The 16,902-nt window shown below is 41.3% G+C and overlaps 1 protein-coding gene across 2 annotated transcripts in view; it reads left to right on the top strand.

The window, feature by feature from the left end:
* Positions 1-463: 463 nt before the first annotated feature.
* ARHGEF26 (Rho guanine nucleotide exchange factor 26) overlaps positions 464-16,902 on the top strand; it is a 187,166-nt gene continuing 170,727 nt past the window's right edge. Inside the window, exons 1-3 of one of the 2 annotated variants that reach the window (XM_088447687.1) lie at positions 464-883; positions 2,454-3,587; positions 6,421-6,460. In XM_088447687.1, the coding sequence (XP_088303813.1) occupies positions 2,523-3,587; positions 6,421-6,460 (1,105 nt within the window). In that variant the 5' untranslated portion in view covers positions 464-883; positions 2,454-2,522. Of the gene's footprint in view, positions 884-1,257; positions 1,391-2,453; positions 3,588-6,420; positions 6,461-16,902 lie in introns of those variants that run through there. The other variant, XM_088447688.1, reaches the window with a different exon arrangement.

The raw sequence follows: 16,902 nt of genomic DNA, 5'->3' as shown, positions 1-16,902 counted from the left end.
GTAAGAAAATCTTTCCTGCAGGGAGCACGGCGTGTCCGGGCCTGCGTAATTAGTACCCGCTCCCCCCTCTCGGCGCCCCTGCTAATGGGCCCATTACACATGCTGAAATTCTAGTTCCACATGTTTTTAGTAATGGGCCCATTTATTAATAGTGCCCAGATGGAGCCACTTAATATTCAGCAAACTCTGAAAACTGAATAGGCCCCTGCTAATAGGCTTATTAATCTCTTAATGCTGCGTGCGATAAGTGGAAATAATAAATTCCTACCGTTGCCTGGACCAAGGCCCAAAAATTAATAAATGTTCCCCTATGTATTTAAATTTGTTTTAGTTTTGTAAAAATAAAATACACATTGATATTTTCAACTAACAATTAGCCAATGGCTGTCTGATGCACCCATTGGATCCTGCTGTAGTGTTTGCACGGGCCGTGTATGTCACACGTCTGTCCGTTCGGAATGCAGCCGCTGGGAGGCACCCACGCCGTGCTAGGATTGGGGCCGGGCAGCGGCTCTCCTGTGCTGTACTCGGAGCTGTTTGGGATCTGACACATACTGTAGCAGGAGAGACACCGTTCCCTTATCCCGGTCACTTGCACCGTCATGTGCGCTGTTCACACAACTTTCTCTGTGTCATTATCACATTGCAGAGCAGCTGCCGGACTCTGAACCCGGGTGTCCCTCCCAGAGAACACAGCAGACGCAGGTGGGGTTGAGCCGCCTGGCAGTACTGACCTGTAAGGAAGCTGCAGCTGAGCCTGGCACCGGTGTGAGGGATCCTTCGTGCTTTTCCCGGACACTAGTCTCTAACTTCAGGGCGGATGGTGTAAGGGAGCCCATGCTTACACGATGCCGGTACCGGGTAGTGCTCATAAAGACTCCAGGTAAGAGATCGGCCAACTGTGGCTTTCCAGCAGTATTGCCAGGATCCTCTTCCAGCGGTCCCAGAGCTGTAGCTGCATGAGCCTGTCCTGTCATATCGTAGTACAGAAGCCACTTTCACTCCTAAATAGGTTTGGTGGAAGCAAAGTCACTTGCATTTACTGACAGGCAGTGGCGTAAATTCATCCCAGACGCAAGTTAAAATTTGGTGCCCCCCCCGTCACAGCCGCTGACACTGTAATGTAACAATTTGCATACAGACAGGCTATGGATAGATGAAGGCAGCAGCTGATGGTCTGACATGAAGCTCTCCACTAGTGTATGGTGACTTCTTAGGTGGTGGGAAGAGGTGCCATATATTAGGCGGCTGTGGCGGTAGACTCCGGGTACATAGTTACAGCCCTAAGTGGGGTGAATATGTTGTGGGCTATGGAGAAGGTGCCCCTTCAGAGCTGGTGCCCGGCGGCAGGCGTCTCCTTTGTCTCCCATAGTCCTGCCCCTGCTGACAGGTGAGGTCTTACTGTAAGTGCACATTACAAATTTGAGGTGACACAGGTTTGTTATGTCTCCTATGTTACTGATCTGGGTATATTATGCTTTTAAAGGTGTTGTTTTTTTTATTAGGGAAAATAAATTCTTCCAATCACAGGTAAAGTACATAATAAAAGCTATTCCACCCATCACCTTAGCTGTGCCAACCCGTTCACCTTAGCTGTGCCGCCCTAGTCGCCTTAGCTGTGCCGCCCTAGTCGCCTTAGCTTTGCCGCCCTAGTCGCCTTAGCTGTGTCGCCCTAGTCGCCTTAGCTGTGCCGCCCTAGTCGCATTAGCTGTGCCACTCTAGTCGCCTTAGCTGTGCCACCTCTCTCTTTACCTTTCGTTAATCTGTCACCTAATATGGTTTCCATTTTCTTTCTTTTTGTTATGGTTGGTTCAGATCTTTTCTTTAAAGGCAGATCAGTTTTCTCTGCTTCCAGAGTCTGGGGGAAGATTGCATTGTAAAACCCACTGGTCTAGAATAATTGTGTTTTTAATGAAAAGCATTTTAGCAGGGAACTTCCACTACTCTATATTTATTATATTGGAGATCTTAATACTAGTAAAACAGAGGATTTAACTTGAATTACTTTATATTGTATTGTATTGTACGTTCTTCTGACTCATTAAAGTAGTGTAAAGTTTCATTCTTGTGTGTACTGCGCTAACATATAAAAGTACAGTACCTCACACATTTCCTAACCTAATGGGTATGGGATTCATTTGTACTTTTCCAAATGCTGAAAAGTGGGCTATAGTGTGAAGAGACTCAATAAAATAATGTTTCTAGATACATGAAATGGAATATAAAAAGTCCAGAGTTTGCAAAAACAAGCTCAGGTTAGTATACTTCAAATAGTAGCTGTCATAGTTGTTCTAGTAGTCTATTCTCTCTAGTCTTTTTGTATAAACAAATAATGGGTTAATAGTTGTCAATTTCACCTTTTGAAGAACTGATTTGAATGTTTTCTTCACAAGTTATGGTCATTTATATCTGATCACTGATACGTTACATTATCTTTTTTATGGGAATGACAGAAAGCTAGTGGAGATTTACTGACCTTCATTAGGATTTCGGTGGCTTTTTGAGAATGAACAGACGTTGCCATGGAGGCAGAAAGTGAGGTGGAGTTTTCCAGTGATGTTAAATTTGTTCCATTGTGGAGGAGAACAAATCCTCATGTTACACAGGGAGAGGGACTGTATAACAGTCGCAACCCCAGACCAAGACCGCAGTCTTATCAGAGCCCAAATGGATTGCTGGTCACAGATTTCCCAGTGGAGGACAAGCAGTGTTTTACAGTGACCCAACCTGCCGAAAGGATTACAAGTTCTCCAGAGAGCAAGGTGCTTCACCAAGGAGGGACTCACGTGGATAGTACTAATGGCAAACTACAGCTGTCATCACTACGATCATCTCTGGAATACAAAACCTTGGCTCCAAGCCACAAGCATTCATCTCAGCCACTAAAAGTTGCTTCCAATAATTCTATTACTTTTGTTTCTAGTGAAAATATTTCTTCTTCAAGCCAAAAATCAATGCTTCCAAGGCGGACACCTAGCAGTGTTACATTAACACCTGACAGAGAGCAGATTGTATTTGGATCTGGTGTTTGTATTCCATCTAATGGGATGGTGACCACTAGTAATTTCAGTCAGTTTCACCCCACACAGACCACAGATCTCTTAGTTTCAGACTCCATGCCAAGTTCTCCAAAATCTCCTTTGGAAGAAAAACGACCTCTCCAAAGAACTCCGTCTAATCCAGAAAAACAGTCCATCATTCTGAGCACAAATAGCCCTGTATCTCTAAAAATAGGAGCACAACAAATCATTCCCAAGGGCTTAGCCTCAGAAATAAAGGTGACAAACAAAACTAGTGGCCAAAACAATCAAAATATTGAGTCTAACAGAAGGTTGTTCAAGAGTCGTAGCATGGTAGAGACAAGTGCAGGTCATCTGGTGTCTGCTCCAGGTGATGGAGAAGCTGAGACGGACAGCCCCGGCTCACTACGCAGGGGGCTTAGGTCCACATCGTATCGTAGGGCAGTAGTGAGTGGCGTGGAATTCAACAACCCAGCGGATAGAAAAAAGAATCATAGGATGTCTCAACCAATCCTCAAGGCAGTTGTAGAAGATAAAGAGCGATTTTCCAGTTTGGGGAGGATAAAGGTAAGCTGGTCTGATGCTGTAGAATTATGGCCTTGACAATTCTGCAAAATAGATATTGGAGGATATATGTGAAACACTGTATAACAAGTTCTGTTAATCTATAACTAATAATCTAATATTCAGTGTTCTTTCATGCGTACAGCAGTTCAATCACAATTACTGTTGTTGCTACCATGGTTTTTCTAGTCCTTATGCAACAGGATTATCATGTCCAGGTATCAGCAGTTTGTAATACAGAATATAGCAATGTGGTTCTAATGTATTTTTTTGTTTTAAACTTTGTTCTCTGTCAGTTAACCTAAAAATGAATGAGAGCTATCCAAAGTTTTTATGGCAAGAGTTGTATCATGTAGTAAGGGAATGAGCACATTTTCTGTGGATCAGTGACCTGACTGAGTGCCAGTCATGTGCCATTTACCACCACTCCAATATATTTTTGATTACGTAGCAATACCCTGGATCCCTTTTTCTCCTTATCTCAACCCCTTTTAGAAAACACTTACCTAGTAATGATGGCCAATGCTGAATCTAGTTTATTAGGTAGATTTTCAGTATCTGGTGACGACTTTTAAAACAAAACAAAGTTTGTGATGGGAAATACTATTTTAATGTGGAGAGATCTTTCCTATATTTGTGTAGGAATCCATTTACATGAACTTATCCACAATATTCACTTTCAAAATGCATCACATTATGTTCCTCGGTAATCTTTTTTTTTTTTTTTTTTTAACATTCATTGATTTCTAATACAAGACAATACTGACAAAAATATATATGCAGCACCTATTATAACCAACAATATGTAAAATAAAGAACATTCCAAGTGTTCATATGAGTAGGCGTCATTTCTCCAATGTCAAGACTTCCCAGTGATCCCTTTCTAATCATCTTTGTACAAGTAGTGATTGTGCATATGGATCAATTCACTCAGCACTAATGATATATTTTTAAGTTTTCCCACTCCCAGCGCTGAAAGTTAGCAATGTGCACTTACCTTATATTCTGAAGGAACTGTAAGGTATGTCAGTTTCCCGTTTCAGAGAAGCTAAAAGTTTTTAGAATGAATCCGGTTAGTGCTCCGCCTCTAGAGAATAAATTAAAGGTTTCTATACCTACTGCTTTACCTGAAATGCTCAGAGGTATCACAGATGATTTTGCTCTCCACCCACCTTCTGTTTAACTATAACAATAGTAGTCAACGGTATATTTATTTTAGTGTGTCTCGCGCAATATTTACTATAATACAGACTTCCACCTCGGCGTTGTTCTCTCTTGAGTTGCCGACAGCCTAATGCTGGCGGGGAAGGGTTAATGTGAAATGCGCATACATGGCAGCTGTCTGCCCATGCTCATAGTTCTTCAATCTGGCAGGGATTAAGCAAAGCAGGAAAGACTTTGTTTGGATCCCATTGCCAGCAATGTGAGCCTTATCAGTAATGCCATATATATAGACGATGATACTTGGCGGCGGAAAGATACGGTTGATAAATGCCAAGGTGTAAATAGACTACGTAGTCTTCATTCTAGCATCCGGCACCTGTCACAACCCATGCAGTTCCTCTTTCCTGCCTGGGGTGTCGCTCTATGCTCTGGTGCTTCTAGCACACTCAGCTGATGCAACAAACTGCTGAGACCAGAGTATGCTAGAAGCACCAGAGCAGAGAGTGACACCCCAGACAGGAAAGAGAAATTGCACAGGTTTTAGCAGATGCAGGGTGCTAGAATGAACACTAAATACAGTTAAGCTGCTGTTTCTATAAGGTCTATGGGGCTGATAATAATAAATAGTAAGTGGGTTAAGCCTTTGATTAATGGCCTAAAGCAGTGATAAACCTATTTACTGACCGTTTTTCCAGAGAATTGGCTTTTCACTGCTTCATAACTATAGCCCTTAAGGGCATATTCGATATATTAATTATCAGGGGCCATGCGCCCCCAGATAATTAACATTCTATCTCACCGTGAGCACTGGAGCAACGAAAACAGCGAATCCAAAAAAATCACCTGTCCCCACAAATCCTTTCACTGCTATTTTCGTAGCAGTGAAACTTAGCATTGCTGAGTCAGACTCAGCAGTGCTTGTGCGCCTGAATGAACTAGTGTTCACGCAGGCGCAAAAAGCCCCAGCGTGCAGTGGTAGTAAGTGGGCAGTCGCAGAGGGATCCAAATGGATCCCTACATGCTTCATGGGACTCCTTCCCATAGGGAATGAGCGGGGGTGTGGGAGCAAATACCATCTGAAAATGGCAAATGTTCCCGCAGTCAAGGTCCGATAATATTACATTTCGCAGCTTGATGAATTTAGGTCACCATATTAGTCAATGGGGACAGATTAGGGCTAAAAGGTAAGTACATTACTTTTATGATTTATAGCCCCGATACTTAATTTATACAAAAGTAGGTGAACATTTTAATTTTCACCTGCTTGTTGTATAATTTAAGTGATGATGAATAGACTCCTTAGTCATTCCCTCCACCTATCTACCTTGGGGTATATTGACTAAACAGCAAATTTTTCAAAGCTTTCGGTTATAAGTGGCTTTGACTGCTAAATATAAAATGACCATAGTAAGAATACTAAATCAGACTTGGTTTGTAGCTATTGCTGCTTGTATATTAAGTGGTTATAACCACTGAGAATTAGTAGAGAGCTGGAGGGAGTGACTAATTTGTCTGTGTAGTGTTGGTAACTGTTTTACTTTGTTGTAAAGTAAAGGTGGCTTTAAATGGGCAAATATGTATTTTAAATGTTTCTAATTTCTTGCTATATGTACTTGTTTGTAAATGTAGTTGACTCTAGTAACATTTATCAATTCTCTCTCATTTTACAAAGCGGAAAATCCTACGAGGACAAGGAACTTTCGATGGACAAGGTATGTTGGAGACACCTTTGTTATGAACGATACAATATTTTCTTTGTTAAAGTACACATGACTTTAATGTCTTGTCTAGCGTATTTGTTGTATGTACAGATGTGTCCTCATATACTACTGCTGCAGTCGTGCCAAATACCCCATCTTGTTGCACCATTTCCCGTGTTACTTAGTCTTAATGCAATGCGACAAAACTGCTATACAAGACTGTACTGGTTAATTTGATATGCAACACTTGTATATCTGTATGTGACCGAGTCTGAAACAACAGTATATACAAAGTGCTACGATGCAGGGACTGCAGTTCTTTTTTCACGCCGTTTCATTTTGCTTCGTATACAGATTCAGACTCGGTCGCACACTGATATACAAGCGTTGCATATGAAATGAATCAGAGAGGTCTCGTGAAGTGGTTTTCTCACATTGCTTTACATCTAAGGCGCACATTTGAACGTAAAAGACTCCACTCAGCGTGGCTCACTCACGCCAGTCGTGTCGCATGACGTATTAAGGCTAGGGGTATGAGGACACATCTGTAATAGCTAAGGAACTCAACCTTTTACATATTGCTGTAAATATAGGTCCAGATTGTCTTACATTAATCAGTCATATTTATGCTTCATAGGATTTTTCAAGAGTTAGGTATTTACACGGGATCATGTTTTTACAACACTCTTATTGGTCATCATTTAGTAACCTTGCATAACACTGCAAGTTAAGTAATATGAAAGATGCTGAAATGGGATGTAGTCATAATCCCGGTGGTCGGGATGCTGGCACTCAGAATGCCAGTGCTGGAATCCCGATACCAATCAGAATCCTGGCGCCGGCATCCCTACGGTAAGTAGTGGGTTTAGGGGGAGGGTTAGGTTTAGGCTACGGTGGGAGGGAGGGTTTGGTTAAGGCACTAGAGGGTTAGGTTTAGGCAACGGGGAGGGGGAGAGTTAGGATATCTACCGACAGGTGTCGATATCCTAACCCTGTTGGCGTCGGGTTTCTGACCACCGGGATCCCTAGCGCTGGCATCCCGTACCCAGCTAGCTTAATAACTGTTCTTAATTTTTCATATATAACCATGGCTGGTACTACAATTAGATGAACCTAGGTCAGTCCAGGGTTGATATCCGCACTGCTTTTAGGGCCCTATTCAGCACGGATCACATTTGCGATCGCAGCTGCGTAGTCACACACAATGCAGCTACGAAATTATGCTAATGCCTGCCATAGCTCAGCCAGCATAGAAACACTCACTACTGCTTCCTCACATCCGTAATAACTCACAGTCCTGCGTATTTATTGGTAACATCGAAGCACATCTGCCCCTCAAACACAATTACAGCAGCTCTGTCCCGTCGCAGAAACTGCTAGTCTCGTTGCACACAGAAGACTCTCAAGCTGCGTAAGCAACCGCAGTGAGTAATTTATGCACGCCCATGCAACAGTGTTCAAATGGACAGGCCTGCGTGTTATTATTATTAACAGTTTCTTATATAGCGCAGCATACTCCATTGCGCTTTACAATTGGAAACATTAAAAGAACAAAACTGGGTAATAACAGACAGATATATAGGTAGGAAGGCCCTGCTCACAAGCTATCAATCTAGGAACCACCCCCAAACGCTCATTGCTTGTCACTCACTCTGCGATGGATTCCAATCTGCGTGCATAATCGCATTGCGACCACCGCGCACGCTAGTGCGGTGCATGCGCAGTGGATAACAATAGCTCCATCTGCGTTCGTAGTTGCAGTTGAGATTGCTGCTGAATCAGGCCCCTAGTCCACTAATTAAAGGAACTTTTTGTCGCCATACATCTATCTTTGTTTTCTGCGGCCACAAAGCTGGGATATCCATTCTGTTAACTTTGCTTCATCAGGAGCCTTACTACTTTGAAATGAGAGTCTAAGGGGTAAATTTACTAAGATGGAGTTTTATTTAAGAAGTGATGTTGCCCATAGCAACCAATCAGATTCTATTTCTCATTTTTCTAGCACCTTCTAGAAGATAATGCCTGGAATCTGATTGGTTGCTATTGGCAACATCACTTCTTAACAGAACTCCCATCTTAGTAAATGTATCCCTCGGTGTTAGATTGCCAGTGAGAAAAAACACTCTCCTGGTAAACAGAGACACTGAACATTACTCAGGACACACATGTGCAGATTTGTTGTGCCAATTTCTTTGGTGTAACTGGCTAGGTATTGCAATATGTGGTTTTCCTATTTACTTTTGCAGATTTGTGCTTCATTTCCACTATTGAGAAAACAATGTATTGAAGGTAGATTCAATTTATTTTAAAAAGGAATAAATAAAAATGTTTTTGAATGTAAGAAAAATATATTTTTGAGGAGAAAATTCTTTTTTTTTACATTTTATTTGTAAAGCATTGATTTCTTTTCCATGCTGAGATGGCGATGACAGATCAGCTACTGCCACATTATTTGTAAATTAGTTTTTCCCACACAAAGGCAAAGGGAAGCTTTACAGCTGGCAGGGATAATCCTTTGATGATTTGGGCCCCCCCCCCCAAAAAAAAAAAAAAAAAAAAAAAAAAACCATATCCCTGATGAAGACACCCATTTTCACCAGCAATAGGGCATCACTGTCAGTGGCGTAACTATACATTTTGCTCTCCCCACCATAAAAGTTTCTGGCGCCACCCGCCCACAATTTTTATTTCTAATATAATTTTACTTTGTAATGTTATATGCAAATCACTGTTTATGTATTTCTTAATGAACTACACAAAAAAAGTGCATATATTTGCATCACTTACAAACAAGTTGCATTGTGGGCATTATAATTGCATATATACAAGTTATTATACATATGCAATTTATGCTATTTTTATACTCCAATCATGACTAAAGTCATCCCCTTTTACATTTTTACCCTGATAAATAGATGCCCATGTGGTGGGTATTGTGAAGGAATAGATATACCCTGTATAGGTTGAGTCTCCCATATCCAAATATTCCAAAATACGGAATATTCCGAAATACGGAATATTTTTAGCATGACTGAGATAGTGAAACCTTTGCTTTCTGATGGTTCAATGTACATAAACCTTGTTTAAAGCACAGATTATTACAAATATTGTACACAATTACCTGCAGGCTTTGTGTATAAGTTATATATGAAACATAAATTAATTTCATGTATGTACACTGACTTTGTTTGAGCCACAAAATTATTGAAAATATTGTATAACATTACCTGCAGGCTGTGTGTATAAGGTGTCTATAACACATAAATGCACTCTGTGCTTAATTTGGGTCCCCCTTCCCAAGATATTTCATTATATTATACAAATATTCCAAAATGCAGAATATTCCGATATCCAAAATACCCCTGGTCCCAAGCATTTTGGATATGGGAGACTCAACCTTACAAAAAATAAAATAAAAAAATATCAACTCCCTAATTTTAAATGATTGATATAAAGTTACATAAAAAGATTCACTAAGGCAATAATGGAGGACAGCAGGCTGGTACAGAGCAACATAGGCAGTGGACTCAGGGTAGATCCATGAAGCCTGTCATACTGTATAACAGGAGTGACAGTGCAGGTAACAGTGGATAGCTGGCTGCTAGCAGAGCTGGGAAGGCGCCTCCCAAGCCCCACACCCTCCTGCACTGCATACTTTGCTTACCATATCGTGCCCCCCCCCCCCCCCCCCCCGGCGTCCCAAAGCCACGTGGAGTCATCGGGAGCTGTTGCTGCGCCACTGATCAATGTCTTAAACCTGCTGCCTCATTCCATGTGGTTTTGTCCTCGTTGTAGTCCTGGTTGTCCATAGATCTCAATGCTCAGTTTGTACTGCATGTGACACCAGCCATGCCTAGCAGATGTTCCCTCATCTGTGCCCTGGGAAGTGATGAAAGGCAGTGTAGATATTTGTTGTATTGCACTGCCCATAATAGAAATTGCAGCTACTTCATTTAGATCTAAGTAACTCAACTATTTGACTCTGACCTAGCAGAATACAAAGGCATGTTACAGAGATGCTCAATCAATACAGTTGTATACTATATACTACTTATACCCTTGGCACATTTAAATGAATGCTGGCTAGAATTGGTGGGATTTCCAAAGTGTTATTTAAATTCCATTTCTAAGAATAGACTTAAACTTTTATATACATAATATGAGTTATTTAGATGCAGGTTTGGAAGAATACATCCACTGGCAGTAGTACATAAAAGCAGCACATGGAAGACATTCCTTCCCTTCTTTAGTTGTGTCTCATCTCCTGACCACATTCTGTGAGCGCATAGTTTACAGTCAGAGACTACGAAGTGTCATGTTCAGTGTCACTACTGGTACATTCTGATTATTCTGTGTGGCTTGCAGTCACCTGGCAGACACAGAGCAGTCTGATATAGTCAAAACAATAACTTTCTCTAATTTGCCTCCTCTTACATTTCATATGTCCAAAGTGATGAAGTTGTTGCTATCTGTTATCATTAGGAGGGTTGACGTAAACCTGGAAAATAATCTTATTGCTATGTAGTAGAATAGAGTAAAATGTTGGATACAGGGTTATTTAATGCTGAATTACTACTTCTTCTCCCTTTCACAAAGTGAATTTTCATTACTTTCTTTTGCTAGCCATAATGTGTCGCTCTACCCGTCTCCATTCATTCTGATGTGTATTGCCATAACATTGTATTGGGAATCCCTGTATGGTGCTGCTGACACCTTGAGGCGCCAGTTAAATAAAAGATGATGATAATTTTTTTTCCTTTCTGGGAATGTCCATATACTGTAGCTCTGTTTTAGTCAGGAAATTAATCAGAAGTTGGTCAAGAGATTGTTGCTGTACAGTATTTCTGTGAAAAAAGCAAAACTAATATCCTGGGCACAGAACTAATAGTGGTGGATCTGATAATATTGGGTTAGATGTATCGTGGAGAATTGAAAAAAAAACAAAAAAAACCCCTTTTTTCAGCATTTTTGATTTAAAAATGGGTTTATAATGTTTCTCAAAGTGTAACAATTGATTTCTGTGGAAAAGTGCAGCTGTGTATAAAACGGGATGTAGTTATGAGGGAATCTGTATGACATACCGCCGGACATGAGCCCGGGCGATGTAAACCCAACGCCGGAAGAGTGAAGATCCCGACAAGGTAAGCAACTATACTATCCCTACAAGGGACTTAAGATAGGCGTTGAAATACCGATGCCTTTCTTAATCCCGATGCCAGAACGCTGAAGGACACCAGTCCGAACGAGGTAAGTCCGGTGCGCCCTTAGTGTTACCTGGGGGGTGGGGAGGAGTGTTAGGTTTAGGGAGCATAGCAACGAAGGGTTAGGTTTTAGGGAGGGAGGTTAGGGTTAGACACACCTAGAGGGAAGGGTAAGACACTAAGTGGGGAGAGTTAGGTTTAGGCACGATGGGGGGGGTAGGTTTAGGCACTAACGGTTAGGGTGGGGAGGGTTAGGCTTCAAGAAGGGAGGGTTAGGGGGGAAGGGGGAAGGGTAACTATACTTACCCGACCCCTGTCGGGATACCAACCATCGGGCTGTTGATGTCGGTATTCTGACAGGAAGCATCCCGACAGCCGGCATTACATACCCATTCCGTGTAAAACCTCTACTGTAGGAGACAGCAGGATCCTTAACTCTGTTTGCCTCTTGTCCTAGGGAACGAGTCCTGTTCTGGACATCAGAACGTGACAAAGCACCCTCTGACTCTCGTAGTAGCAGTGTGGTGATATCACTGAGCTGTTTGGCTACCAAGGTCTACCAAACATTGTAAAATGAGAAACCGGAAATAGGAATGTGCCAGCACTGTATGTGATTAAATCTCAATATTATATCCTTGAGATTTGCTCTTGGGATACAGGTTAGGTGGTGGAAGTGGCAGTATGTGTCTTACCATGGTAATCCACACGTCCATTATTGGGAATGTTGCACAAAGAGCTATTTATTGGTAGCGTAGTACATCTCGGGGACCAAATATGCTACTGCTCCAGTCCAATTATTTCAGTCATTAGATCATTATATTGCATATATGTTATTTTACTTATATGTTTATGTTATTTACATTTTCTTATATTAAATATTCATGATTATATTGAGCCTTTCATGTTCATACTGATATTTATGTAAAATTAGGTGATCACACACAGCCCTGACACAATCCTCTCTCATAATTCTGTTTCCTAACCATAGATTAAACAGAAACATGTACCAATGTGACTGTAGGCATGTACTGCGCATTGGGGCTGATTCAGAGATGTACACAAATCCGATGGTTTTCATAGTACAGAAGGTTTGCATACAACTCCGATGTTTGAAGACCTGCTTATGGCCAGGGTCTGTACTGTGCATGTGCAGATCTCCTTTTGCGAGCTTGCTGCAATCTGAATGACAGGTTCGGCCATTTGGGGTGGAGATGGGGGACGGTGTTAGGCAGCACCCCAGAGAGGGGGGGGCTTGCCCCATTTTTTGGGGGGCACGCTGAAGCCTTGTCCTTGTACACAGTTTCACTATATTCAGGGGCGTGACAACTGCCAGCCATCCTGTGTAGCTTGAAGGTTACTCAGGTGACCGATGGTGACCCGGAGTGATCCCATGCTATGTCTTTGGATGCAGCAGAGGATCACATAAGCTTGCAGGAGACTTCTATTTACACAAGATGCCTCCCACGGCATTAGCATATTTTGGCACAGCAGCTGCATCCAAAGATGCTGATAGTGCATATCTGAATTAGGCCAATTGAACAGATTTGGCCATTCAGTACTCTCGCTGACAGGCTGCTGTATTAGCAACATTTTATGTCCTATCAAATGTCAGCATGTTTCTGTTTGTAAGTCAAATTTTAAACAAAGGGGGTGTATGAAATTAACTTTATACCCCTCAGTCTTCCTATATACAGTCAGGTGCATAAATATTGGGACATTGACAGAATTTTCATATTTTGGCCTCTATTCACCACCACAATGGCTTTGAAATGAAACAAACAAGATGTGCTTTAACTGCAGACTTTCAGATTTAATTTGAGGGTAATTACATCCAAATCAGGTGAACGGTGTAGGAATTACAACGGTTTCTATATGTGCCTCCCACTTTTTAAGGGGCCAAAAGTAATGGGACAAACTAAACAATCCTAAATCTAACTTTCACTTTTTAATACTTGGTTGCAAATCCTTTGCAGGCAATTACAGCCTGAAGTCTGGAATGCATAGACATCACCAGACGCTGGGTTTCATCCCTGGTGATGCTCTGCCAGGCCTCTACTGCAAATGTCTTCAGTTCCTGCTTGTTCTTGGGGCATTTTCCCTTCAGTTTTGTCTTCATCAAGTGAAATGCATTCTCAACCGGATTCAGGTCAGGGGATTGACTTGGCCATTGCATAACATTCCACTTTTTAGCCTTAAAAAACTCTTTGGTTGCTTTTGCAGTATGCTTCGAGTCATTGTCCATCTGCACTGTGAAGCGCCGTCCACTGAGTTCTGAAGCATTTGACTGAATATGTGCATATAATATTGCCCGAAACACTTCAGAATTCATTCTGCTGCTTTTGTCAGCAGTCACATCATCAATAAATACAAGGGAACCAGTTCCATTGGCAGCCATACATGCCCACGCCATGACACTACCACCACCATGATTCACTGATGAGGTGGTATGTTTTGGATCATGAGCAGTTCCTTTCCTTCTCCATACTCTTCTCTTCCCATCACTCTGGTACAAGTTGATCTTTGTCTCATCTGTCCATAGGATGTTGTTCCTGAACTGTAATGGCTTTTGTAGATCTTGTTTGGCAAACTCTAATCTGGTCTTCCTGTTTTTGAGGCTCACCAATGGTTTACATCTTGTGGTGAACCCTCTATATTCACTCTTGTGAAGTCTTCTCTTGATTGTTGACTTTGACACATATACACCTACCGCCTGGAGAGTGTTCTTGATTTGGCCAACAGTTGTGAAGGGGTTTTTCTTCACCATGGAAATAATTCTTCTGTCATCCACCACAGTTGTTTTCCGTGGTTTTCCGGGTCTTTTGATGTTGCTGAGCTCTCCGGTGCGTTCTTTCTTTTTAAGAATGTTCCAAACAGTTGATTTGACCACACCTAATGTTTTTGCTATCTCTCTGATGGGTTTGTTTTGATTTTTCAGCCTAATGATGGCTTGCTTCACTGATAGTGACAGCTTTTTGGATCTCATGTTGAGAGTCGACAGCAACTGATTCCAAATGCAAATGTCACACCTAGAATCAACTCCAGACCTTTTACCTGCTTAATTGATAATGAAATAACGAGGGAATAGCCCACACCTGTCCATGAAATAGCTTTTGAGTTCATAGTCCCATTACTTTTGGCCCCTTAAAAAGTGGAAGGCACATATAGAAACCGTTGTAATTCCTACACTGTTCACCTGATTTGGATGTAATTACCTTCAAATTAAATCTGAAAGTCTGCAGTTAAAGCACATCTTGTTTATTTCATTTCAAAGCCATTGCGGTGGTGAATAGAGGTCAAAATATGAAAATTCTGTCAATGTCCCAATATTTCTGAACCTGACTGTGTGTGTGTGTGTGTATGTATGTATGTATGTATGTATATATATATATATATATATATATATATATATTATATATATGTAATAGTAGCTGAACATCATTACTCTGTGCTGTTGGATGGAGGGCCCTGCCCCTTCCAAAATATCTCTCTCAGGTTCCCTGCTTGCCCCAGTCTCCTCACATCATTACACAGATCCTTTTACATGCATCATGATTTTTTCATCACTGCAAGAGGGAGATTATCAAACCTTCTAAACAGAAAAAAGTGGAGAAGCTACCCATTGCAACCAATCAGCTTCTATCTGTCATTTTATGAGCTGTGCTCTATAAGTGACAGCTAGAAGCTGATTGGTTGCTATGGGTAGCTTCTCCACTTTTTTCTTTAAAAGGTTTGCTACATCTCCCCTAAGTGAGAACCACACTGCACAAGACGTATACACCTATCATCAGAAATGTGCCTGTTGTAGTACAGCACATCCAGTTCCTTGTAAAACATGATTTACTATGTGTTCTAAGCTCTCAGCTTCTGCAAAATAGGTTGTCTGAAGTGCAAAGAAACTTGTTTATTTGCCAGTTTCCTGAAAGCAGCAGTACAGCATACAGCAGACAGTCATGCAGTTAGTCCAGGGAAAAGTGCTCTTTTTCCTTCACTCGGTTACAATCAATGTGTAGAAATTTGTTTTTGAGATATTGTTGCATTATAAGAACTCATTACAATTACTTCTGCTGGAGCTTGTCTTCATGGTAGAGTGTGCTTTCTATTTGGAGAGAAGTAAAAAGTCATCAATCTATAACAGAGTGCAGAACCTGTTCTGGTGCGTGTCAGAGTGCACTTAAATGGTTGCTAGGACAGGACTGGCTCACACACAAACACTGCTAATGCTTATGGTGTCTGTATATTGGAAACTTGCCCACCGTGCAAAGTACAACCCTGTACTGTGTGACTCTTCTTCTCAATCACAGAAAAAGTGCCACCGTCTAAATACAGAGTTTTACAATGGTTTTCCTTCTGTATTTGCAGATCATTTGTCTCCTGCACATTATTCATAAAACCATTGATCTATAAGTGTTACATACTGTACTTAAATCCATGATGCAAAATATAAAAATTGTGAGCTACAGTATGCTTCAGTGATCTGACAGGAGATTCAATATGATGCCAGGTCTGGCAAATAATTTGAATGTTGTTATTTTCATCTAGCATAGCTTGTAATCCTTCCATTTACAGATGGATGGATGGTACATTATCATAAAGTTTTCCCGGTGGTTCAGCGATAGCGCGCAGTACAAGTGATTGGGTACCATGCTTAGCGGTACACTTAAATGCATTAGGCTCAGCGGAGACATCTTTCTCACTTTAACACACACACTTTTACTTTTGTTGCATTTTTTCATTCTGCTTATTTATTATCACACTGTTATTATTATTATTATTATTATCCTTTATTTATATGGCGCCACAAAGGTTCCGCAGCGCCTTACACAGTACATAAATGAGCACACAAGAAAAACAGTTAATAGTAATACAAAACAATGCAGGACAAGGACAAGGTTATAAACTCAGCTGCAAAACACAAGCAGCAGGACATGAGCAACCAGGTGGTAGGTGCCATTGTAGGGAGTTAGGAGTAAATTATACTATAAGTAGGGGGAGGAGAAGCACGTGAGGATGAGGGCCCTGCTCGTGAGAGCTTACATTCTAAAGGGGAAGGGCAGACAGACAGGGGCGACACAGAGGGGTAGATAGTGAAGAAGGAGCATGGAGCAGTGGGTTAGGATATGTGCTGCGGAATGTGTGTGTATAAGACGACCTGATGTTATGTAAAAATTAAGTCCTTCATACATCTATCTCTATGATAGAAAATAGATTGTTTGTGTTATTTACATGAGAGATGTACAAAGTAAAGTAGAAGCA

Source organism: Taudactylus pleione, unplaced genomic scaffold, assembly GCF_031769625.1.
Source record: "Taudactylus pleione unplaced genomic scaffold, aTauple2 ptg000436l, whole genome shotgun sequence".
NCBI classification, from domain to species: Eukaryota; Metazoa; Chordata; class Amphibia; order Anura; family Myobatrachidae; genus Taudactylus; species Taudactylus pleione.
This window is presented reverse-complemented; position numbering and strand designations above follow the sequence as displayed.